Source organism: Gambusia affinis, linkage group LG05, assembly GCF_019740435.1.
Source record: "Gambusia affinis linkage group LG05, SWU_Gaff_1.0, whole genome shotgun sequence".
In the NCBI taxonomy this organism is placed as follows: domain Eukaryota; kingdom Metazoa; phylum Chordata; class Actinopteri; order Cyprinodontiformes; family Poeciliidae; genus Gambusia; species Gambusia affinis.
Window position 1 is genome coordinate 16,454,642 of NC_057872.1, and position 26,928 is coordinate 16,481,569.

At 42.7% G+C, this 26,928-nt stretch overlaps 1 protein-coding gene across 2 annotated transcripts; it reads left to right on the forward strand.

The window, feature by feature from the left end:
• The first annotated feature begins 638 nt into the window (after window positions 1-638).
• On the forward strand, window positions 639-25,958 carry nr4a3 (nuclear receptor subfamily 4, group A, member 3). 2 transcript variants are annotated; one of them, XM_044117041.1, is made up of 9 exons: window positions 639-1,225; window positions 3,958-4,128; window positions 4,915-4,996; window positions 8,966-9,801; window positions 15,926-16,055; window positions 17,339-17,502; window positions 17,601-17,800; window positions 22,112-22,290; window positions 25,350-25,958. In XM_044117041.1, the coding sequence occupies exons 3-9, from the start codon at window positions 4,933-4,935 to the stop codon at window positions 25,610-25,612; spliced, it is 1,836 nt and encodes a 611-aa protein (XP_043972976.1). In that variant the 5' UTR covers window positions 639-1,225; window positions 3,958-4,128; window positions 4,915-4,932; the 3' UTR covers window positions 25,613-25,958. The 2 variants fall into 2 exon arrangements, with proteins under 2 accessions (XP_043972976.1, XP_043972975.1); XM_044117040.1 differs by lacking the exons at window positions 639-1,225; window positions 4,915-4,996 and adding an exon at window positions 1,266-3,247.
• The last annotated feature ends 970 nt before the right edge of the window (window positions 25,959-26,928 follow it).

Below are 26,928 nucleotides of genomic sequence, written 5' to 3' on the forward strand. Positions count from 1 at the left end.
AAAGTTTTATTTATTTAATCATTTTAAATGCATTTATTTAAAATGAAAGTGATTATTTTACATGAGAAGTTGCTCCTACAGCAGGGGTGGGCACTCCTGGTCCTTGAGGGCCGGTGTCCTGCAACTCTTAGACATCTCCCTGGTCCAACACACCTGAATCCAACAGCAGAATCACCTCCCAAGTGCAGTCAGGTTCTCCAGAGTCCTGCTAATGACCTCATTATTGACTCAGGTGTGTTGAAGTAGAGATACATCTAAAAGTTGGAGGAGAACGGACCTCGAGGACCAGGATTGCCCACCCCTGTCCTACAGCCAGGGCTCTCACTGGTTTCCACAGATAGTCCCAGTCTGAGCTGACCTCTCTTAACCTCTCTGATGTGGCAAACGGGAAACATGAGCAACCATCTTAAAGTGTAACAGTATAATTAGCTGAAAGTCATGGTGGTTTGAAAGATTCAAGGTGACCTTTGAAAACACTTTTTTTCATATTTCAAAAAATAGAAAAGAAAAAAAACGTAGATATGTTGATATATTTCAAAGAGCTTGGTGGAAGCAGCACAGTGCTAAGACACCAGCTCACCCAGCGGATCCCCCTCAGTTTCCTGTCCTCTAACCATCAAACCAACAGCGCCTCTGTGTAGCTCTCTCTCTGTCTGACTGATCCTCTCTCTCTCTCCCTCTCCCTCTCTGGCACACGCGCTCGGGGCTTATGTGTCTCGTACAGTACGGAGAGCGCGAGAGGGAGTGACGTCACCTCTCCCATGGCGTCACATTGACGTAGCGCATACCAGGAGCTCTAATGTGGAGGCAGAGCGCTCATAAATGCAGTATTTGACTTTCTCCCCTCAGACGGCGCACATAAACAAAGCCGCGTTACAACTCCGAAAAGCACCCAGCAGCTCTGACAGCACTCAGCTGCCAGGAGCGGACGCAAGAGTTTGAGCTTTTATTTATTTATTTTTTTTATTGATTCTGTTTTTTATTACTATTATTATTTTTGTATTTTTTATTTTTTTAGAACAAACTTTGTTTGCGTGCTTCAGGAAACTGAGACGATCGCGAAAGTTCACCTCCGATGACTTCGCGCCTCTTCTGAATATTTTTCTTAAACCTATTTTTCCCCCTCTTTGTCATAACAATTACTTGTGATTATCCTGGACGGAAACGGGGATACTTCATGCGAGGTTATAACCACATGTAAAGACGGAACCGCTACAGCAAACCAGTAAGTAAACTTTGAATGAATGAATGAATGACTCGCCTCGTATTCTGACTTCTATGGACTATTAGGCTGACAGATAACAAACACCCATCAGCTGTGCGTGTTTGCGTTCGCATTAACTCAACCACATGTCATGCTAAACGTAAACCCCAGCATCCTGTTTTGCCTTTTCTCAACTTTTTGTGTGTACATATGACCTGTTGCTATCTGAACGTGCTCCACTGCCAGCCAGGCTCTTTCTTTGTGTGTTGTTTCCAAGTGAGGCTGAATTCGATTTTAATTTGCGCCGGGAAGGTATCATATCCTTTCTGGTTGTCATGGAAATGAGATGCCTCTCAGTCACTGGCACAATGAAGAGCGGAGTCAGACGCACAAATGGGTCTGAGTGGAGAATAGTCCAGCCTACATTCATGCAGGGTCTGGGAGAGTAGACTTAATACTCTTTGATTTCGTCCTTTCCCCATTTTTATATTAGACTCTTAGGGTTTTATGAAGTTGATGTGTCGCTAATTGTGTTTTTTATTAATCTGGCAATAGTGTGATTGGAAGCGATTGTTTGCTGCTTTCTTATGGAAAATACTAGGACCGTGTTAGTTTTTCCATTAACTTTTATCTATGTACACGGAAAAAACATTAAGACTTTGTAATTAGGTCAAATGATTAAAGTAGTGGTCAGTCACATTGTTCCATATGGTCTAAGAGGGGGCGGGGGGGAGACACACACACAGCCACGGGCATTTCTACATTTCTTGCACCTAAAGTAATTTCCCTTGAAGACATGTGTTGATAGCACGTTGTGATCTATATCTTTTGCGCTTTAGGCCATTTCTGGGGAAAACTCACCAAGCTTGAGCACACTTTACGCACAGAGGCAGCCACTTCTGACAGCCTCCCCTCTCGGGGCTGATTTACAGTACTCATATATTTCTCTTCTCTCTCTCTTTCGCCTTTATATTCCCTCTGTTTGCTGGAAGCCTTCTCTTGCCCCCTGTCTGTCCGGGGTTATTGGTGTGAGGGGCTACCGGGGCCTATACCGGCGCTCCGGAGCGCGTGTTTTGCGGCTCTTGTGTCGTTCTCTTGGTTACTGGTGGGTGAGCGCGTTATTGGGGCCAGATCCCCTCCTTCGCGGTGTTCTTTTGAGAACGAAGCACAAGCGAGTGGAGACTAGTTTGAGAAACAGACCCTGTCTTAGTTTCGAGATGGAAATGCTAATAAACATTTAATGCGCAATTACGCACGTTTCCATTTTTGCCTCAAGAAGTTATGTAAGAACAGCAGCATCATTTTCCTGCTATGCTCTTATCAAACATGAATGTTTTCCTCTTTTTTTCCCCCCAAAGCCCATTCAAGGCTATACTCCTAATTGAATAATGACTTAATTGTTCCAAATCAGCTCTAATCAAATAAATGTTATACAACTATTTTTGTTTATTTCTGTATAATTTAATACGATGCTTTAGGTTTCTAGACTATAAAAATAACATCCTGACCAACAGAAGCACAAAAATAGTTGTAATGTTTTTTCTAAAAACTGGGATTAGTTTGAGAGAAAGTGCAAATAAAAAAAAAATGAACGGTTGTCGTGGAGATTATTAATATTGTTGACACTAATACCCAAATGATGGTTGTGATTGTTGTGGCTTGCGCAAATGAACCCGCTGGACGACAGTGAGTGGTCTTACAACTTAAACCGTATCACTGATTTTCTCTGCTTGTAAAGAGAGGGAGAGAGGGAGGAGAGAGAGAACGAGAAACATATAAGACGATGTTTGACAGAAAGGGGGCGCTATGGGTCTTGAAATCCGCCAGCATCTGAGCCTCCTCTTGCAGTTGACAGGGAGCTGGAGGCGCACGGCACACAGGAGCCCCGCTGGTTGAAAGGTTTCAGGTCCGACTCTCCCAGCACTTCCAGTTCATTAAGTCTGCCGCTCTGGATGAACCTTGAGCGGACTGGTACGGCCGAGATCAGAGGCAGGAGTACTGATGGCCCGGACGCGCTGTTTTTAAAAATATTCACCTTTATAGGTGTGTACATATTTCTTTTTCAGCTTATTCTTGTTGAATTATTTTTTTTGGTGCGCACATTCTGGTTATCTTATAATAACTCTTGAGGGCTCTTTTTTTTCTTTTCTTTTTTTTTTTTGCGTTTGAATGAAACCTGTCGCCCACGTAAGTGCTACTTCTGAAATGAGCCGATAGACCTTAGTTGTGGTTCCTAATATTTACTTTGCAGCATAGATTTTAGTCTTAAAATCAATCAGTGTTTGATAATGGAATGTGAATATTTGTCTGCCATGATATCCAAGGAGATTTGCATGGATTCAGGTTGTAATTTATTGCTTTATTACCTACATCTCCTTTCGTGCTCTATTATGTCTGTTCGCGTCTTTTTAGGTGATTTATTGCACTTTATCTGTTGGAATTGACTTTTCATAAATAATTTCGTATTCAACGATTAACTGAGTTGAATTTTTTAATTGTTTTTGCAGATATGCAGATTTTCCTAGTTTACATTTTAAGTGAGTTAATTAGATTTTTCTACTCTTGGAATTTGCTAAGTAGAGTTTTGCAAGTTCACAAAATTGTGGCAATAATAATATAAATCCTCGTTCCTTGTTTGTGTGTGTGTGAGTATGTGTGTGTTTGGATTTTGATGATCGCTGCTTGCACAGGGGAGTCATCACCCACCTTTTCTTTCAGTTCCCTTCTTCTAACCCACACATGTGGCCCTGCAGGCATAGGTTCGGAAGAGCGCGCCCAGCCGAGCTCGGAGCCCCGGCGATCGGATCCCTCCTGTGCCACGTCCGCCGAGTCCTCCCCGCTCCAGGAGCCTTGCCCCGGCCGCAGCCACGACACCCCTAAACCCCGGACACTCAGCACCATTCAGCGCGAAGCTCTTTCACCAGGTACACAACTTGGACTCGTGGTTTTTCTTTCTTTCTTTCTTTCTTTCTTTCTTTCTTTCTTTCTTTCTTTCTTTCTTTCTTTCTTTCTTTCTTTCTTTCTTTCTTTCTTTCTTTCTTTCTTTCTTTCTTTCTTTCTTTCTGTCTGTCTGTCTGTCTGTCTGTCTGTCTGTCTGTCTGTCTGTCTGTCTGTCTGTCTGTCTGTCTGTCTGTCTGTCTGTCTTTCTTTCTTTCTGTCTTTCTTTCTCTTTCCTTTCCTTCCTTTCTCTCTTTCAGTTGGTGCTTTCTGCAGTGACAGCTCTCCCTGCGCCCTTTTTTGCGGTGTGTTTGATGGCAGATAGTGAATTTCATATTTCAGAAGCTACATCATAATTTAAATCTGAATTTAATCAAACACGACGTGAATAAATTCTCCTGGTTTTTTTTCCCCGTTCAAATAAAGAATTAAGAGTTGTATGATTTGTGAGCATGTGTGTGTGCGTAGGAGTGTTGGTGTCAGTGACATTTCAGTCATTAAGATAAGAGATTGGTGCTGGGTGGGGTGTTTCACTATTCTTTTGAGAACCTCACACACTTTCGTTTCAGTACTTTACAATGAGCCCCTCAAACTGAAGGCTTACCATGTAAATGCATCTATCTGCTTTTGTGTGTTTTCACAACATATCTATAACTTTATTCTTCATGTGTCTAAAGAGGCCTCTGAATTTTATTTTATTTTATTTATTTGACAATATTAAGAAAAAAATGCTTTCTAATTGATGTGTGCAACTTCATGTTTTTATTTGTTAGATCTATGGCATTCTGACAATGAACAGGCGCGCTCAGTTATTGGAACAGCTGCAGTTTGTCCAGTTGAAATGCACATCTCGAGGTTAGAGACTGTTTCCCTTTGCCTCACTGTACGCTGCACCCCCTTTTGTCTGACTCTGCTTGGGTTGTCTGTCCTTTTGCTTGCACATGCACACACACACACACACACACACCAACACATTGTTGTATTTTATGAAGTGTGGGGAGATTTAGTGTTGGTGCTGAAGTCGACAGAAAACCAAAATTTTACCTATGAAAAAAACTTACGTGTCTGGAGGAGGATCTAAATCTGTGAAGCTAGGTGTGTGTTGGTAAGGGTTGAGACTTGACAGAAGTGGTTCTACAGGTTCTCCTCAGGATGAGGGCACATGTTATTAGCACAATGAGCTCACACAGATACTTGTTGACATCCTGAACATCAATGGTGGATAAAAAAATTTATGTGCTTGATTTTATTTTAAAATAATAATAATAATAATAATAATAATAATAATAATAATAATAATAATAATAATAATAATAATAATAATAATAATAATAATAATTGCTCCTCAAAAGCAGTAGCTACTAATCTAACTCACAGGGACCAACGGGAAAATATTTCATCTTTAATATTTCTCACTTCTTCTTGAGCTCACCTGAGGCAAAGTCAGCTCGAAAAACCTTTAAACTTAAACCCTCCTGACAGCCTAATGAGCTGCTGCAAGGTGTGTCAGGACATGGCAGGTGCTGGGAGTGTTTTACACACACTTGCACTCGCACTAATACTTATCTGGGGTTTGACCTACTGACACAAAATAGCCTCAAACTTTACAGCCGCACTCTCCTCTCTTCCTCTGATGCAGTAGAAAGAAATAAAACTATTTAGGTTTTGCACTGAAAGGCCCCATGACGCCCTTATTGCTCCATGCGTGTTTTTCCACGTGGGTTGTAGAGACGGTCACTCATAGCGTTGAAGAAAAAAATGATGACGTCAGGGACACGTAGGCATAGAGCTTGACTCATATCCTGAATATATATATATTTTTAAAAAGCTTGTTATATCGGTTTATAGGGCTTGCCTTAGCGATAACTTAAAATAAAAACGTTTTAAAAAGAAATGTAAGATCCTGCTAAATACTCGAATTCTTATTTTTAATTTTAAAAAAAATGCTAAGTAAATAAATACATTTATGGATTATTCTTAATTAATCCTTTAGATCTGTTTTTAAGGCAGAACCAGTGGTAGCCCTTCAGGTATATTTTAATTGCGGCAGAGCTTCTAAATCAATGTGTCACTCTGTCTGCCGTCAGCAGTTTATATGAGCATTTACGACCGCAAATTTAAACACGCCGGCTGCTTTCAGAGTGTCTTATTATACTTTCTGCCGAAGTCTGTGACCACCCGATGAGAAGAAACAGTGTTTTTAATGAAGTTACCGGACTTTCAGTGTTGCTGCAAATAAAGTTAATTAGCTTTAATTCCCCAGACCGAGTCGAAATAAGGATACGGCTTGGATAGACTGGAAAAGGGGGTTTGGTTAGCGCCCTCAGTCCTGCATGTCCCGTGCCTAACTGGGTAAAGTGTGACGCGCAGGGAACCGTGGTGATTACGGCAGAGTGCGTGCATGCTGGGCGTCAATTGGGAGCAGCCGACGTGTTGACAAAGGAGCAAACGCAACAAGCCTCCGGCTGAGCTGGCATTCATTACTGACAAGACGGAAAATGAACTCTGAAAACTACGTCTTTTGATTTTTTTTTTATTTATTTATTTATTTATTTATTTATTTATTTATTTATTTAAGGGGGTCGATCGGGGTTGGCTGTCTCATTTTTTCCTTTCACACAACAGAAGAGTTAGTGAGAATCAATTCCATAGGCATCCTTGCAGAGCGTTCAGTTGAAATAAAAAGGAGAGAAAAATTACTTCTTAATTTTTACATTATTTATGGATACAAGACAATGCGATTTGTCAAATTATTCTGAATTATTCAGTGTGTGAGCAGTGGAATTAAATAATTGACATCGATTTGATGGCGCCGCCTTTATTAAACTCACAGGAACAGACTCCACATTCCATGACTGAAAGCAATGCTGCGCCGTGGGACCTGGAAATGACGTCACTCCCGAGCTGAGCGCGTCCTAGTGTCGCGTTCCATTTGTTTAAAGATTTGAGAATGACGTCACGTCAGGTTTGCTAACAGTTTCTGTGCCAGCTGGGATTAGCCGTACAAGACAACAGCAGCTAAAGAAACATGTTTACAAATAGATGCTTTACTAATGTGTGCCACTGGTTTAACAACGTCCAAACAATCGTAAGGGTTAATAAAAAAAATAGACTACATTTCATAAGTGTGGCAGCCATATTGGATGGGTTCCCTTACAACCTCCAACTTTGCCAGCAGGAATTTCACACCAAAGCTCCAAATCAGAAAATCAGCAGCGACTGTTGTGGTGCCAACTAGCATTAGCAATATCAGACAACAACTAGTGTTTTTCTCTAGAACTGTTAAAAAACAACAGGAACATGTTCACAAGAATGGTCCTCAGCACTCCTTGTGCCACTGGTTGAATGAGATGCAAGGTGTATACTTTCCATTTTAAACTCTCTGCAGCCATATGAGACATGGTGCTGGTCTGTGAGCTCTGAGGTTTCCCAGCTGGGTAAATTAGAGGGATTCTGAGTTCTTTCTGTACTTCCAACTGGAAACGTGGAAAATTTGACTTCAGAGTACAAAAACTATTTATTTGAATAACGAGCTGAACTCGATGCACTGTTTGATACCTAGAATCAACTGGATTATGTGATTTAATTGAAATTACCTTTTTTTGGATGTGCCTCAAGATAACATTTGTTGTGAAATAATCTGAAATCATTTGGGGGGAAACCACCATCAGGGATTGACAAACATCTTAGGCCAGCTATCACACTGATTTGGATTGCATGTGAAAAGTTATTCGAATCAAACCTAACACCTTTCATTTTTTTAGCAAGTTTTTTTATTGGCTATTTTCTTATATACAAAAATTGAACGTTTAACATGAAAACCGACTCTGACCTTCTAAGTTTCAAAACACTTTTTCATTTCAGAGTGTGTACGTTTCCCAAACTGAACAGTGCAACATGAATGCTATTCAATTTAATTCAATTCAAAAATCCTTTATTGATCTCAAAGGTAAATTAAATGTTTCAATTCAAATTCTTCAAAGACTTATTGTAGATAGTGATAGCAGTAACTCTAATGTCAATACATATCAATAGATGACCAACCCAGGTTGAAAAGGTGGTCTGTTTTTGTGACAGCAGCCGAATTAAATCAGAGGATAACTCAAGACCCGCCGGCTGGCGTCTGCCTCAGTTAGGGGAAATATCTGAGTATGTTTTCGTCTGGTTTTATCAGTGTATCTATGTGTGTGAATGTGTATGTGGGAAGTCTCCAACACCACCATAGGGTTCCATTATTATTATTTAATGTTATCTCATCTGCTTTACCATCTGACTAACCAGAGTGCGCTCACCCAACCCACACACACACACGCACGCACGCACACACACAAATAACTGGATCTGAATCTTGCTGCTTCTTCCCTCTTCCTTACTTGACTAACCGCGTGGACCAGATCACTTAGGTTTGACGTTGTGCCTGTTGGGGCTTCACATATTCCTGCTGAGTAAATGTTCAACACAAGTGCAAGGAGTGTAAAAGCATGACATGAAGGGAATGGCACTGCGTGGCAGAAATTAGGGAGGGAAAAGGTGCATCCAGTTAAAAACTGCCTGTTCCAATAGAGCTGTGCAGAAGTTTTTAGTCACTGTTTGACTGGTAGGCTGATGTGCACGAGCCTCTAATAGATTCTGCTTTTTCCTCTAGATTTATTGTAGCATCTGTCTCAAAATCCCACCCCTATGTTGCATATCTATTTAACAATTGTTGCTATAGGCTTCTACTGTACTCCACTAACACAATAATATGCTGTTTGAATAAAAATCCCGTGACTGAGTTGTGTCATGTAGCTCTGACCCGTCTGTATGCCCTTTGCCCCCCTGCAGACATGCCCTGTGTGCAGGCTCAGTACGGGCCGGCCCCTCCAGGCTCCGCTTACTCCGGCCAGTCCTTCGGCTACCAGGGTGACAGCTACAGCTCTGACCTTATGACCCCGGACTACACCAAGCTGGACCTGGGTGGGGGTGAGATCTCTGCTGCTGCCACCACCTCCCTCCCGAGCTTCAACGTCTTTGTGGAGGGCAGCTACGAGCCCAAGTCCTCCTGCCTCTACCAGATGCCCCCCCACAGGCCTACCATTAAGAAGGAGGAGGAGAGTTACCCAACTGCCCCGCCCATGGAGGCCATGACCTCCACCACCATGTACTTTAAGCAGTCCCCTCCATCCACCCCCACCACCCCATCCATGACACAGCAGCCTGGGACCTCCTTCATGTGGGACGAACACTCCTTGGGCCCCCAGTCTCACCCTCACTCCATGGGCTCGGGCCTCGAGTCGGGACCCCTCAAGTCCCCTCGCTTTTCGCACTTTTACCAGCACTCCCCGCCTCACAGCGGCGGCAGCGTTGGCGGCTACGAGAGCCTCGGAGGGGGGCTAGTTCGCACCTCATCCTCTTCGTCCTCATCTTCTTCGTCAGTGTCCCACCCGCACGGCCAGCACCTGGAGCAGCCCATGTACCAGCTGCACCGCGGGGCCGGGGGCAGCAGCCTCGCCTTCCGCTCCCTGGCTCTGGGACCGTGTGGCCCCCTGCTAGGGGACAGCCTGCCCTCGCCGCCCCCTCGGGGCCCACAGGGAGAGGGGACCTGCGCGGTGTGTGGGGACAACGCAGCATGCCAGCACTACGGCGTGCGCACCTGCGAGGGCTGCAAGGGCTTCTTCAAGGTAAAAACTCTCTAAAGTTTTTGAATAAAGCCTGCAAGTCAACAGTGTGGGACCAATATGTCATGGATGTGAGACTGCATCACTGCTTGGTGTATTTTTAAAGAACATTTAAAAACAGCCAAAGTAATAAAATAGAGAAATAACAAAACAATACGCCCAAATTAAAAGCTATGATAAAAGCTGATATAAAAACCAGAGTTTCAAGTGTAGAATTAAGATTCTACGTGAGCTGATGAGGTAAGAAGTAGTATGGACTTATTTGGCCTTCCTTTTGTTTCTTTTGTCTTTCTTTTTGCACATTTTACACAAAACTAACTAAATCCACTGATTTACCTTCCTAAAAGCCATTGTTGGAGTTGCCTCAATTGTTATTGCATTAATTATTTTTATAAATTGGATACTTTTTCAAAGAAATGAATTTGTTGACGTTTTTTTTTTTTTTTAAGAAAAGCAAAAGCACAGCAGCTGTCTTGCAGCCAGCTGACAGGCAGTGTGCAACAGGAGGGAAGGAGACAGCATATATCAAAAATATCACTTTAAATTCAGGGATAACACGACAGAAAATCTGTAATCAACGTAGCTTTTCTGTGTTTTGAATTGTTCTCTTTCTCTTTATCCTCTCCTGTTGCCAACGTCTTTGACCCCATCCCACCAAACGCGCAGTCACCTCCTCCAAACTTACATCAAACTGACGTGTTTCTCTTGAAACTATTTTCTTGCTCTTGCCTTGCTCCCACTCTTACACCTTCCTCTCTGCTCTCTAAATCATCCTCACAGTCATAGTGAAAGCTCAGCACACCCACGGGGGGTCATCTCTCCCAGCAACCAAGTGGGCAAAGTGTCTGCATTTACCCAGGAGTGTGTGGCGGCTTGTCTTATTTGAGAACAGAGGATGATAACAGCCCTTGTTCTCTGTCTGTAACACAGCCCAGCGAGTGTGCAGTGGAAAAAGGTCTCCTCTTTGAAATCAAAGTTTCCTTTCTGCTTGTCAGTATTGCAGCAGTGAAATTGACCACATTTCACTGACACAATACCACGTCCAACATGAGTCAGGTTGAAATTTGGGCTCCGCAAATGATTCAGTCGTGCGCCTTTCATTCTGGCTGCCACACATCACATATCACCGCACACGTGCTAATGCAAGATACGGTTTCAAGTCCAACTTCCAAGTCATAAAAATGCAACAGACCTTTAAATTTTTCTAGTAGGTGCAAGGTGGGTTTTCTTTAAATAAGTGAGGGGCACAAGAACTCCCAGTGGAAAGACATTAAATTCAAGTAGTGTAATTCTCTTGCACTATTTGTAATTTTAATTTATATATCTCTGCATAAAAAATAAAAAAATCCCAGCACACTTTGTTAGGGCTTTCTGCAGGAGCAAAAATGAAGTGGCAGCAAGACAGAGGGTGCAGAGGTAATTGAATAATGCCTCTGGTAGGTGGGAATGAATTATCCTTCTTTTCAATTAGGTTGACAATTTGTTTTTATTTAGTAATTAATGAAAACAGTGTCTGACGGCAGCAAGCTGCAGGGTGTGTGTCAGTGTCTGCATGGGCGTATGTGTGTGTGTGTGTGTGTGTGTGTGTATGCTTGTTACAGAACTCAGCAGCCACAGAGTCTGTCTATGTTCACTGTGCTTCCTCTACACACACACATGCAGATGCAAACATGCACAAGCGACACATGCATGCAACCACATTTAAAGGAAAGCATATATGTTAAAATTCCTTTGTTCACTTTGACTCTAGGTTGTAGCACTAATAAGGAAAACCACCTGTCTTTCTTCATATGCAAGAAAAATAGGAGGTTTTCATGTACTATATACTAATATGAAAAAATATACATGTGTATATATATATATATATATATATATATATATATATATATATACACATGTATATTTTTTCATATTTTTATGCACATTACCTCCATTATCGTGATGGTTTTATTGTCCCCTGAAATACTTCCCTGATTATATTTAATTATCTCCGAGTAGTTATGACACATTAATCCACAGAACAGGCTAGCTGTAAATTATTGCTAGTTTATTAATGCAATTCGAAGCACATTTCCTCATGAATTAATTTCAGATGTTAAACAACTTTTCCTGTCCCTCATTCTATTATTTTTGGCTTAATAATGTGTGCCATTCACTGTGTGTGTGTGTGTGTGTGGGCGTGCGTGTGTGCGTGTGTGTGTGTGTGGGGGGGGGGGGGGGGGATTTCATTAATGAAGTGAATCTATTCAGCTTGTATTTTAAAAATTTGACTCCATCTCACCTGTTTTTATAATGCATTTTGTTGCAAGGTGCAGAGCATTAAAAATATGTTTTTATGCACAACGGTGCTGCACAGCTCATCAGCTGATTTTGCTGCACAGAAATTTTATGTTCCATCTTTTGGAAAGCAAGTTAGTCACACCTAGTTATGTGGCAGAATGTGACAAACAGCTGCGAAAAGTGTGCTTTTCAATGCATAAATGGGAAATACAAGTTAGTCAACATGCACAGGAATCGGCTGCTGTTTTGTAAGTTTAGATCAACATAGTTTGTTCGTCCACAAAGACATTGATAAGAATTTAAGTTGAGTGGGGGGGAAAAAAAGTCCCTACAGGGCTTTAATTTAAACCAAATATGTTACATGTCAAGAATCTGCCTCTGCTTGCTCGATCAAGGCCCCACAACACCCACAGTGTACTTTTTTTTTGGCATTTGTGCTCATTTGAGAGGTTGATTTTTCACCTGAGCCCTTTTCAGCTTGAAGCATGTTTAGTTCCCAGTGACATATTGGGGCTACAAAGGTTCAGAGTGTGAATTCACTAGAACTTAGTTGGAATCTGAGTTAAACATGGCAGATTGAATTTAACCTACAGTATACATGGCATCTTTCTCTTGGTCAGGTAAATGGAAAACAGAGTCAGGGCCGACCCTAGCTTGAATGAGGCTCTGAGCAGAATTTGATTTGTTTTCATGCACACTCTGCTTTGAAAGGTAACCAGTGAGCTAACTAGTTATTTCCTACACTGACAGTTTGTTGCTCACCATAGAGAGTATTTATTTAATAAATCTTAAGGTAGAAGCTGTAAATTGGTTAAATTGGAGAAGTTCTCTAAAATTAGAACTTTTTTTCCTCCTCTTTTCTTCTTTATTTGTACAGCACTTCAATGCAGACAACATACAGTCTGTACTGGCAGACAGGTTTAATTAGTTGTGCTTGGATTTACATCTTTTTTCAGGTACTTGTAGAGACGTATTGTCTGACACCTGCAGTGTGCATAAATTGTGACTCAAACGACATACAATATGAAACTAAAGCAGCAGCATAAACTACCTCCCACCCAACGTTGCTGTTAAGCCAGTCACAGGTTGTGAACTTGTCCCAGGAATTTACGTGTTAAATAATTTAACTAAGTAGTGCTTTTCCTGCTCTGTTGAAAACTATGGAAGAAATTTAAAAGTTTGTTCATTCTTGCTAAAGTTGAAAACAAACAACAAAACAAATTCTGCAATTTACACGGTAGGGGCTCTTGAGGGCCCCCTACTGGCCTGGTGGGCATTAACCTGCAGTTTAAATCACAAAAGCATGGAGCATAGGAAACCAGGGGGAAAAAAATGCAGCCTTATATATGCTGATCTTCAACGCATATCACAGGTAGACAGACCAAACCTGTGTTACAAGATGTCAATTCATTGAGATTTTAATTGATCATTGAAAACTCAAAATTTTCTTCAAAGTAGCAGTCTTATAAATTGAACTTTGCAGTCAAACATAGCAGACTTTTTGTCAAACAGCCAGACTTAACTCAGCCTTTACGCACCTCTTTAAACCTGTTGCTCTTGATCCACTGCAGGGAAACGAATCAAATCCACACATATCTGAAGTCCAGCAGCACTGAATCTCAGTAATGTGATTTCCTGGTAGAGAGCAGTGGCAGCAGGAATACTATGAGTGCATCCCACAGCCTTTCTCCTCAGTGAGGTTTCAGTGAGTGACAGATATGAATCAAAATATGCTGACGTCACACCATCTTAGCAGAGGTGAAATAACAGGAAAGTAGTTAATAGTAGCTGGAAGGTTGAACATTCAGTACTTTTTAATTATTATTATTCTTATTTACATAAACAACGCAACTCAAAACGTATGTACCAAGGCAAGCGTACCAAAATAATAGATATTTATGCAATAAAAATATGCATGACACTCTCAAGCCCCACCTCCAAACCCGTTTCGGTGGGGCCACTGTTTCTCGCTGACCCTGCGGTAGACCTGTTAAAGGGGTGAACCCATGTTGACATGCAGAGGCTGCCTGCGTCGCCCCGGCCGCTCTTCCTATTCTGACTAAGCGGATGCTGATTTCCCTATAAACTCCGTTAATAGCCACAACTACCTTATCCCCGGCGCGCACGGGTCAGCGGCCATTGAGTCGCAGGGAACGTAATCCGCCCTGGTGCCATGGCGACCGCTCTCATCCGGCCCTGGCGCCTCCTTTGATGCGTCGGCTCCGCAGCCGCGCGCAGCCCACAGTGTAATTGGTGTGTGATTGGTCTCTCTGGGGACGCGGGCATGTGTGGCGCGAGGGTCTCCTAATTGGATTTATTTGTTTTGATACATTCTAGAGGCGTTTAAAAGAAGAATGGGAGGCTGCGGCACTTTCCGTGTGTTCCGTTTGTTTAATTTACGGCTTGTTCTAGAGGCACAGCTTGACAACGTGTAAAATGTAAACAGTCTGCAAATAAAAGCGTTTACACTTAACAAGCGCCTCTGCGATCATGTGAAGTCAGGAATTACCACAGGGGATGTTTTGAGTGTCTTTGGTAATTGCTTGATGCCTGTACTAAACACATGTGTGCGTTTAACATCAAAATGAAGAAAAGATTTAAGCTCACGATAGAAATGAGGGCTGTTCTTCATAGGCAGGCATGCTGATGATCGGGGCTGGTCTGATCCTGCCCCTTTTTTTCTCAATGGAACCTCTTTGCTCTATCATATCTGCACCTTAGGCCACAGAAAAGAGAAAGGGAAAAAAAATCAAAAGCGGTTTAATGAGTTTTAATCCCATGTGTCAAAGACTTCTGTAAAGATCCCCCCCTGAAGGTTTTACTGAAAGTTAACAATCTCATGTTGCTTTGTGGCTTGTTTGCACCAACAAATAATTACTGAGCACTTTAAACAAAAGTGCTTCAAATTGTCACTCTGCTCTGTAAAAATCTAAATGGAAAAACAGTCAGTAAAGTTGGCTTTCTCACTCCACCTCCACCATCCTTTGTTTGAGCTAATAATAAAAAAAAGGACTGAATGTCCAACCTTCCAGCTACTATTAACTACTTTGCTATTACTTGCACCTCTGGTAAGAGGGTGTGACATCAGCCTACCCATATTGCTGCATAGTCTCCAATAACTATTACCAAACTGTGAAAACATACTCACACTGGACATGAAATAAGCCTTAGAAAACTGCCGCTCTGTAAAATAAAAGCGCCCTGGGCAGGGAGCCAAATACCTAGTATCAGAAACTACCACCTGTTCCTGATATTAGAAACTGGCGCATGTTTGATGTCTTCTCAGATATTATAAATTGCCTCTGATTCATGAAAACTTCGGGTTCTTTCGGTCCTCCCATGTGGCTGTTTTTGGTTTTCATTTTAATAAGGTCAGCAATAGCAGCGCGGGCCACGCAGCAGAGGAGAAAACAGCACCCACGGGGCCCACTGAGAGAAGCGCGTGTGGCTCCGTAAAGGTGCCACGAGCTGACCCGGGAGCTTTCACGGACAATCTGATCACGCAGACCCCCCACCCCCTCCCCCCTTGCGCGCGCACCCAACCTCCTCTCGCGGGACCCGAATCCTTATGCCACGCACTCCGGCCCCCCATTGTCAGCTCCGGCTGTAATAAAATTGTCCCTGCTGCAGGCGAGGCTTGTTGGAAAATTAATTTTATCTAATTATACTGATGTCACCGTCGCCTTTCAGCGCGTAATTAAAATCTGACCTGCGAGCTTCTGCTTCCTGCTTTTCGATAAGGGAGGAAAAATTGAATTAAACAAATCAAATATTAGGTGCTGATTGTGTTTGGAGGCTGATCATCGGCATGTCTTGTTTTTTTTTTTGTTTTTTTATGTTATTCCAGCGCACCGTGCAGAAAAACGCCAAGTATGTGTGTCTGGCCAGCAAGAACTGTCCTGTGGACAAAAGGAGACGCAACCGCTGCCAGTACTGCCGCTTTCAGAAGTGCCTAAGCGTGGGCATGGTGAAAGAAGGTAAGGAGCGTCCCACATGAAAGAAACTGCTTACATAAAACATTATCTTGATTTCTAAAGTCTCCACAACTTTCTTTTCCCCAGTTGCCAGTGGGTTTTAATGGGATTTTATGTGGTAGACCAACAAAGTGGTGCATGATTGTAAAATGGAAACAAATTGATACATTCTTTTGAGATTTATTCCTATTTAGAATCTGAAAAGTCTGGCATGCATTTGTATTTACCCCTCCTGAGTCAGAGCTTTATAGCAGCGGCTGCTAGGTTGTTGGGGGTTTTTTTCGGGATAATGGACAGAAAGCATCTGTGAGCATACATCTTTAGTCTTTTCCCAGATTCTCAATTGGATTTAGATCTGGACTTTGTCTAGGCCATTCTCACAAGAATAGGCTTTGATTTAATCAGCTTCCCTTTCCCTGTGCAAGAAATGTATCCCTGCTAGGGTAAAGATGTCATTCTGCTTCATGGTTCAGTGAGGATGGAGATGTTGTGTTTTGCATGTTGCCCAAAAGGTACATTTATGGCCAGGAGTGCATTCTTCTACATCTTTAACAAATAGCATCAAGTAAACTGTATTTCTCATGGTTTTCTTCTAAATTTAACTGGTCCACTGATAGTTGTCGTGGCGACAAATTCTCCATCCTGAGCTGTGGATGTGATTCTGTTTGTTCACTAAACCTTCAAAGCCTTCACAAAAGATATAAATTAACTGAGTTGCTTTGTCACATGAAATGCCAAGAAAATGTATTAAAGTTTGTGTTTAAATTGTCACAAAATGTGAAACATGTTCCACGATGTAACGATTTTTGCGATTTTTTATTATTTTTTTCCCCTCCTGCTGGTGTTCAGGAGGCCAGTAGTGACCCAAACCACACATATTCATCCTGTGGACAAAATCCAACCATACAAAATAAACCACAACAGCGTTAAGACTGGCCATTAGAATCACACATCCTTTCTGTTTTTCTTTACGCTGAGTTTTTCTCATGCGAAAAATTGGTGTAACACTCATACTGTCCTCATTCCCCTGAGGTTTCTCACCTGTCTCACACGTCCTGTAATACCCCCACCCACATACACAGAGCACATCAATGCAAATACACCCAGAGCGCTCATATTCCCCTGCCACACTAACGCATGTGCCAGCAGAGCAGTTCCACTGCCATCTGCTGGCCTGCTGCGTGGGAAAGGTGGGAACGCTGGACAGCTCCTGACGAGTTCGGGTCACTAAGTTGGAGGAAAAAACAAAAAATCTAATTTGCTCCTCGTCTTTCTCTGCTTCACAGTGGTCCGTACTGACAGCTTGAAGGGCCGCAGAGGACGGCTGCCCTCCAAACCCAAGAGCCCACTGCAGACAGAGGCGTCCCCGCCGTCGCCCCCGCTCAGCCTGCTCTCTGCTCTGCTCAGGGCTTACTCCCACTGCACACCGCGAGACCTTGACTACAGCCAGGTGCCCCCTCCCAGCTCTCCCCATCGTTCGGAAAAGCCCAGTCTGGTTCGCGCTGGGTCTTGTTTTACAACTCCTTTCCTCTCTCTGCATCCAAACAGTTCAGCGCCGCCGACCCTCCGTCCTCCACCTCAGACGCGGAGCACATCCAGCTCTTCTACAGGCTGCTCACCATCTCGATGGAGACCACAAGGTGCTGGGCCGAGCGGCTGCCGGGCTTCGCCGAGCTCCAGCGTGACGACCAGAACCTGCTTATAGACTCAGCCTTTTTGGAGCTGTTTGTCCTGCGACTTGCATACAGGTAAGAGAGATGTATGTGTTTTTATTTTTTTAAATCTTACATCATTTTATGAACATAATGGATCATAATGTTCTTGTAAAGCCGGTGCGCCGCTGTGTTGGTGTATCTCCAGAGTAGGAGGAGTGCAGTTGAGTAGTCACCATATGAAGCGAATTATGAATGGAGACTTCAGCTATGACAGCAGCTACACCCACAGAGTTCCTCTCCGCTTGTCTGATATCTGACGCACATAGAGCCTTGTGTGTGTGTGTGTGTGTGTGTGTGTGTGTGTGTTCTGCAGGCTAAAACTGTGTAAATGCTATGAACTGACAGCATTGATTCCATCGAAACGCTGGTCAGCTGAGAGGCTGGAGAGGGTTGCTATGGGAGGAAATGCGTGTTGAGATCAGCTGACTGAAAGGAAAGAGCTGGATCACACAGTGTCTTGTAAAACCGCTCAGACCGCTGGAATTTTTTTATCACCATTGCTAATTTTATAACCAAAAGCTTGAATGAGATTTTGTGCCGAAGATCAACACAGAGCGGCACATTAGCAGAGGTAACTGGAGGAGCTGTACAGATCCACAGCTGTTGACAAGATAATAAAATGAGGGCAAAAACCTAAAATCTGGAATGGCGATAAAGAAAGGATCTTGTTAAAAACAAAAAGGCACATGACGTCCCCTCTGGAGTTTGCAACAAACTGCGAAGACAAAATAGCAAACTAGTATTTTCGTCTTGTTTAAATAAATAAATCACTGTGCTCGAAATAAGACAAAACTAACTTACAAGTTATTTCTCAGCTAGACACAGGAGCTTGTTTTAGGTGAATCATTCCTCAATATTGATGAAAAAGTGCTAGTCCCACCGTATTTCACTTTAGTACTTTTCCATCAATATTAAGGAATAATTTACTTAAAACAATCTCCAATTTTTCACTGAAAAACCACTTTTGACTTAATTTTCTCTTAATTCAAATGTACTGAGACGGTTTAACTGGAAACTCTAAACAAATACTTGGTAAGATTTTGTGTTTTTGCAGTGTGGGGAAGAAAATGATTTGGTCAGAAGAGGCCAAAATTGACCCATAAACAGAACATCGAGTGTGGAGGACGTCTAACGCCGCAAATCCCTCCAAAGACATCCCAACTTTAAAAACTGCGATGGCAGCATCATGATGGAGGGATGCTTTTCTAGATTCACCTTCCAACTAAAGAACTACCTTAGACATACAGCCAGGGTTACAATAGATCATTAATCTGTTAGTATATGAATAAATAATCGCCTCTGCAACTGATGAGTACTTCTTGTACAAGCGTCTTTTCACATTGAGTTAATTTTGCAGTATATAAATAAAAACAGATTTGATTTGATCAATAGAATAAAAGTCAAACACACAACTCTTATCTTGAAGGTTGTTTTCATGTGGCCCTCTAGAGCCACGGGGGCCACATGAAAAGCTATGGTGTGTCTTGAGTTTGACACATGTGGCTTAGATCAAATTATATTCATCTGTTAGAATGGCCCAGTCAAAGCCCAGACCTAAATCCAAGTCAGATTATGTGGCAGGTTTTGGAACGATCACAGATGCTTTACATCCAGTTTGAAGAAAAAAATGCTAAAATTTTAGTTTGTAGTTCCCAAATAATTTGAAGCTGTACTTGCAGTGAAAGTTGGTTCTACTTGGCGACAGGAGGGAACAATACAAGTGCACCCAAATCCAGTGTTATCCTATCATATGAAACCAATTTTTTTTTAAAATACACAGAACTTTGTGATTGTAATGTGAAAAAAATTTGGAAAAAATGGTGCCGGGCGTGTGAATACCTTTGCAAGTCAGAGTACGTGCAGAAGCACTACACAGAGATACGCAATGCCTTTACTGTCCGACTCGGCCTCAGAGTTATCCTGGGTTACCGGTCCGCTCCTGCAAGGCATGCTGCTGGTTAAATTTATGGGCGGGAGGAGGAGGAGGGGAGATGGCGCTACAAGCTCGTCCTTTTGTCTGAGCTGTCGTCTAGGGCAGAGGACCAACACAGTCAGGCAACACAGGAGCGCTTACTCAGACTCTCTGACGATGTCGAAGTTTCTCTCCTCCCGGTGGAGGTCCAGGTGCAGGGTGGGAAGAGGATGGGTGGTGGCATGTGTGTGTTCAGTGTGCACAAAGCAAATTTGCTTCGCTCTTGTGGGATCCACATCGCTGTGATCTCCTCCGTCACCAAACAGTTTCTGTGGTTATTGGCTGATAACCATGGTGACAGCGTAGTCAGGAGGGAGTGGAATGTGTGGCAGACTTCCAGCTGCGTGTGTGTGTGCGTGTGTGTGTGTGTGTGTGTGTGTGTAGGCGTGAGTGTGCATCTGCCCGGCTGCTTGACTGCCAGCCCGTCGGTGTAGTGCTGATCATGTGCTACTACCAGACGGAGGCCAAGCGGTGTTATGAAATGCAGCTGAGCGTTTAGCTGAGGGGCATCAACTTTATGATCAGATCAGAAATAAAAACAGACTTTTTTTAAATTATTCTTAGCTTGTTTCCATTTGTCACTTGCTTGTCTGGTTTTAAAATGCTTTGGGAGTTTTTGGAAAAAAAGAGCAAAAATATAGAATAATTACCTTTCCAGTTTAGTTTTAGAAATCTTATTGTCCAGGACATTTGATCTTTTATGGGCTGCAGGGACGTAGAGCAGCAAGTGTTGCAGTTACAGCATTGATCATCCCTGATCTTCAACAGCTAGTTTAGATCTTCTACATCATAAAGGACAGCCTAGAATATAGAGTTTGAATGCATAGAAGTCAAAATGTCATCCCATCATCCAGTCAGTCCTTTTGCAACTGTGATGTTGCACATAATGGTATTGCAATGCCAGTTGCGATTCAGTAAATTTTGAATAACACAACAAGATTTTATCAAACGGTGGTTATTTTGTCTGTTTATTTGTTAGCCAAACTTGTCTTTCCCGTAAGTAAGGGAAGGTGTAGTCGCTAACTTTGCTGACCAAAAGTGTGCAGCAACAATTTGGAAAGGGGGAGAAGTGGGACACTTTGTGCTCATTGCAGTGAGCACAAAGTGAAACTACGCTTCTCCAGGATCACGTTTAAAAAGCGATTTTAAAGGCGGTAACTTTTATAAAACATCAGCTTAACCTGATGACTGGCCGATGCTTAAATATGATCCAAACACAGGTGTTAGTCTTTCTGAGCACTCTGTATTTTAGAAACCACCAGGAGGAATGAAAGTTATGAAACGCTTTTCAAAGGTTCCTTTTAAGGTTACTAATTGAAGTTTTCTGTTGAGGACTTTCATCTAGACTAGATGGTGTGAAGGGATGAAGTCAAAAACAAGCTCAAAGCTCCTCACGTTGCATCTCTTGATAGCTGTATTTATTTGTTGCTCAGTGACTTGCAGCTTTCTGTAGAAAATGCACACTGTTTAAAAAAAATAATACATAATAAAGAGTATTATCACAGTGAGTGTAGGGAAAAGGGTATTTGTGCTATTTCCTAAGACAAATAAGCAATGTTTGGTAAAAATGTGAATTGATTTTTACATGCTGTTTCTTGAATCCATACCTCCATGTTTTGCTAAGCTTGCATAGTGAGAAAAAGTTTTTTTTAATGCATGGTTAAAAGTCTGGATTATGTGCATTGGGCTAAAACTTTGAGGAGGCAAATCTTTTAATCTGTAGTGAGGATAATTAGACACAAATGTTGCTGCTTCTTAGTCTCATAACTTTTAAACCAATGTTTGTATAGACTGTAATTAGTGGCTTCCAGGTCTTTTCCCTAATCCTCATTTTTTTTTTCTATCTACACAATTATTTGTTTTCCTCTCACTCTTTTTTTTTTTCTCTTCCAACCTCCCATCTGTCCTATGCGTCATTCATTGTTTGCTCCCCCCCTTTCCTTGCTCTGCTGGATAGTTAAAAAAAAATAAAAGCGGGATGTTGTGTGCCGTGAGTAAGTGATGGTTAAATGCATCCGAGAGGCCTTTTCATTTCCTCATTAAAGCTTTGTGTTTCCACTGCACTCCACAGCCTGGGAGCATTAAAGCTGTAACAGTTTACCTATCTGCACACACACACACACACACAGAGCAGGCCTCTGCCCTAACCCTTCACCCCACCCTGCCACAAGGAAATGCAAGAGTGATTTTAAATGCAGTAATTTAAAAAACACACAAGCTTAATCAGCCTCATGCCTCTGTTTGATGTGTGTCTTGTTTCTGGCCTGCTGGTGTAATTGTTTCCTTCTCCGTATGTCTGAATGCATCAGGGGAAAATGCAGCATTTTTATGAAAAATTTCATTCTTTTTTTTTGTTTGTTTCTGTCTCTCAGGTCTATGCTGTTGGAGGACAAGCTGGTGTTCTGCAACGGCTTGGTGCTGCACAGGTTCCAGTGCCTTCGTGGGTTTGGAGAGTGGCTGGACTCCATCAGGGATTTCTCTACCCACCTTCAGACCCTCAGCCTCGATGCGTCTGCCTTCGCTTGCCTGTCTGCCCTCGTTCTGCTCACAGGTAACCAAAACCCCCGAATCGTCTGTAGGAAGAAATACATTAACGGTTACCTGATCCACACAACTTCCTGTCAATCACTCAGGATCTCGAAGTTTACGTTTAGTGATGTAACAATTAAGACATTTAGAAAAAAAAAATTCTCAGCTTAAATGTGGTTTATGTCTTGAACAAATCCTACAAGACAAAGTCACCTGGATGTAAATCTATAATAAAATGTGTGATAAAACATCTATATGTCTGGAGTAAAAAGTAGGAGCTAGAGAGAGGAAAGTTATTTTTTTCTCTTTAAAAAAACACCCTTGTGTTCAAGAAAAAAAATAAGCCTCATTCCCAATTTCATGCATGGTGGTGGCAGCATCATACTCTGGGGCTACTTTTCTTCAGAACTGGACTTTTTCTCTTGGTGGATGAAATTAAAATGAAGCTGAATAATGAATAGGAATGAATATTTTTCTACATGACAGCGATTCCAAGCACACATCTGAATAAAAAACAAAACAGACTTTTCAAAATAGACTTGATGGAAAACCTGTGGGTTCAGCTGAAGAAGACTGTGGGCAAAATCTGATTGATATGGAGAACTTTACCAAAGTAACATTAGCAAGTTAAGAAGTGGGATGTGGATAGATTTCCAAAAAATAAACTTTTATGTGGAACTGTAGTCACAAAGTTCTTTAATTATTTTACACATATAAATCCAGTTTATTATACCTTTTAATTGTGTATTCATTGTGCTAACAGATTTGTGCTTTTCAGTTGAAATGGGCTGGTTAAATGTTTTCTTTTTTATAATCTAAAACATCTGACATTTAAACAGAGGTACTAAAACTTTTTATATCCACCACGCAAGTGCTTGTTTATATATATATATATATATTTCAATTTATTAGAAGCTTTGATTGTGGGTTTTTTGGGGGTTTTTTTACATCCGCTGACGTCACACAAACGCTCAGAGACACACATGTTAGCGCGTCTTGTCACGCATCTCTGCCTGAAACAAGAACCCGATACCCAGAAGCACCTGCTGCACCTGCCACACACCTGGCCCCTTTAATCAGTGTCCACGGCTGAAAAATCGACACTTTATCCACGGACGGACCTCGGGAAGATGCAACAGTCTGTAGAATGAATTAGAGACGTAGCTTCAAAGGATGCAGCAAAATTATGTTGAGTTTTTACTCTTTAAAGCTCAATTTTGCAGCGAGACATTAACGTGCAGCTGGTAAAACCCCCCTCGCCCTGCCTCCCTCCACTTCCACCTTAAAACCCCGTCCTCCCTCACTCCTTCTCTCTCTCTCTCTCTGGGGGAGCACTTAACTCTGTTCTCCATCGACCAGCCCACCATGGGGCATGGCTCTGGAACGGCGTCCGCGGCTCTCGCAGTGGCACTCCGCCACCTCGGCAAAGCACACAGCGCGCAGCCGCGGCAGAGCCACCGGGGCCACCGGCCGATCGACCGCTTTGGAGTGGCCTGTGCAGAAAGGGCCCTCATCGATTTCTCCCCAGGAAGTGCCGCACAGAGTGAAACAAGGAATGGGGGAAAGAGAGCAGGGAGAAAAGCAGAGAAGCAAAATAAAGAAAGAAAAAAGGAGTGCAAGAGGTCTGAAAGGCGCAGTGGAAGGAGGGCTGGAGTAACTCTGCAGCCGCAAACACTGCAAACAAAAGGGTCACATAAACAAACAATAAATACACTTCCAATAATGGATACCTCAAAGTGAGACTGGTCTCAGAAGCAGCCTCCCCGCAGCATGTGTGTGTGTGCATGTGTGTGTGTGTGTGTTTGTGGGGCATGGAGGGGGGGTGGACACCCTGTTCTCAGCAGAATGAGTTAGCGTCACATTAAGTCTGATACGAGTGCCACTGGAGTTGCTATGGGCAGCAGTCTGCGGCCTCTGTGTGTGTGTGTGTGTGTGTGTGTGTGTGTGTGTTTGTGTGTATTCCTAATTGAATTTGGCTGCTCACAAGGCCAAATAATCAGCTAATTGTTGAGCACTGTTGTGACTTAAATTCTCCAAACTGCAGGGCCTATTAGAGCATCTGCATGTGTTCATTTAAAGTATTTATGAGCGGTAAATGCGCAGCATGCGTTTATTTCCATGTTTGTGCTATATTTCTATGCCATGTCACTGGGTGTGTGTGTTTGCGTGTGTGTGTGTGTGTGTTTGTCTACACAATGTGGAGGAGGCTTATTAGGTTAGACGACGTATTGATCTGCAGTGAATGAGACAATGTAAGGCTGTTAAGAACATGAGCTATACGGGCTAATGAGGCGCAATTCAATATAAAACAAGATGAGGCTAATGCTGTTTTACCCTCTGATGTATACATAAATGTGTGGGTTTTGTTTTCCGCTGGCTTAGTTTTTGTCATTTCTTTGTAGCATTTTAACACTTGTACAGAAACAAAAATGACTTTAGGAACAAAAATGGCCGCTTGTGATGGACCATCACAGGGTAGTTCAAAATTATGAAGAGGAAAAAAATAGATATAAATGCTTTTCAACATCCATGTACAAATAAAAATCTGAAAAGTGTGGCACAGGAGGCCACAGCAAACATGTGGAAAATTAGACTGAACTAAACTTTTTGACATACATGGGATACATTAAAAGCAGGGGAAAACCAACGGTGAGCAAACTGCCTCCACGTTGAAGCACGGCAGTGGCAGCATCATAGTGCGGGAATTCTTACTGTTCTGCAGAAGATACTTGATGGGAAATGGAGAGAGTGAGCCTGTAGGTTTTAAAAGCTGGATGTAGAGGCTCGTTGTGGTTCCACCCTGGTAAAAAAAAATAACAGCGACGCTCAAGGGAATGGATAATTTTGCAAGAGGCTGCGGTTTCAAAGTTTCCAAATGAGATAAAGCTTTCTCTGTATCATGTTTTTATTAGTGTCTGTTATTATTTCCAAAAAAATCTTAGAAAACCATGCATCACAACAACATATCTTCATGAAAATTCAGATAAAATATATGCAAGTTGCATGCAAAAAAAAAAAAAAAAAAAGTTTGCTTCTGCAGTGTAAATTGCAGCTCTAATGTTTTCTGTTTTCTTACTGCAGATCAAGTCCCGGGTCTGAAGGACTCGAAGCGCGTGGAGGAGCTGCAGAATAAAGTCATCTGCTGTCTCAGGGACCACCTGGGCTGCGGGGCGTCCTCCTCCTCCACCAAGGCCGCGCCTCCTCTGAGCCGTGTGCTGGGCCTGAGGGCAGAGCTCCGCTCGCAGAGGACCCAGGGCCTGCAGCGGATCTTCTACCTGAAGCTGGAGGACCTCGTGCCGCCGCCGCCGTCAATCGACAGATTCCTGGACACCCTGCCCTACTGAGGACTCGGGCTGAGCGCGGTGACATAAACCCACGTCGACGTCCTGTTCAGGCCTTTTAACCCCCCGATTCCCCAAAGGGGGAGAGAGAGAGAAAAAGAGAGACTCTCCGTTCTGGCCGACGCAGAGCTGAGAGAGCAAATCGAAAGCCTCTTGCTCAGTGGGGGGCTGGGGGGTGTGTGAACCAAACGGACAACCAACGAAGACGCTTTTCATCTGTAAAAAAAAAAAAGAAAGAAAGAAAGAAAGAAAAATAGACAATAACTCAAAGACGCTTTGCAACCTTTTATTTGATCCTCCACTCTTTGTCTTGTGGGGGAGGATGATGAAGCTGAGTTGCACAGCAGAATGACTTGTTCCTGTCCTTTCTCCATCTGGGTGGCAGCTCACTTTTGCAAAAACAAAAAGAGAGAGAAGGGTTTATGAGTACTGTTTTGATCTGTGTTTTGGCCTCGCTCATTCTGTCCAAGGACTTCTTCTTTTCAGAAAAGGTCAAGTCTCTGTGGGGCAGAAAGTTTGCTGAGCTGTTCGTGCCCCTGTGAGACTCAAGTTTGCTCCTGTTGATAAGAGGAAGGGGGGTGTTTTCATACTGAAGTGCAGAGAAATGTCAGAGGTCAGACATGAAGGGCAGAAACACGTACAAGTATTTCGTAAACATGTGGAAGTGGCTAACGAGGAAGGCTCTTAATTACAAAGTGCAATTTCACCACAAAAAGGAAGACACGGTGGAGGGAAGGTCTAATTTCAAACTCTAAATTATTTTAATACAAAGACTTTGTTTCTGCGTGTGGCTTTTTACGCAGCAAAGGACAAACTGTGCACTAAACGATCCATGACTGAGTCACCCAGACTTGTACACGCTCTTCTGTGTCGTTTTTTTTTGTTGTTGTTGTTGTTGTTTTTCTTGTTTTCTCTTATTATCTCATTTTAAAATCACAGATTGGGGTTGAACATGTGGAGGAGCGCACATGGTCACAGATTGGCTTGTAAAGCACTTACAGAGAAGGAAGGGCTACGAATGCAGACACACGCCCTGGCTGCTCTGGCCGCAGGGCGTTCGACAGATCCAGGAGGGAGGAGTTTTGTGGAGGCGCTGGTTAAACATTCCACGTTTGTGCTCTTTTTTTTTTTGTTTTGTTTTTTCCTTTACATTTCTGTCATGGATGCTGTGCAGGAGTCCCTGAGCCTGAGAGCGGTCTGGATCGTGGTGCAAGCTGCCGAGAGCTGCCATCGCATTTAAAAAAAACGGCTCTGGCTGCGTTTGCTGCGCGGGGATCTCCCCAGGCCTCCACCGCCCACTCACACCCTCACAGCAGCAG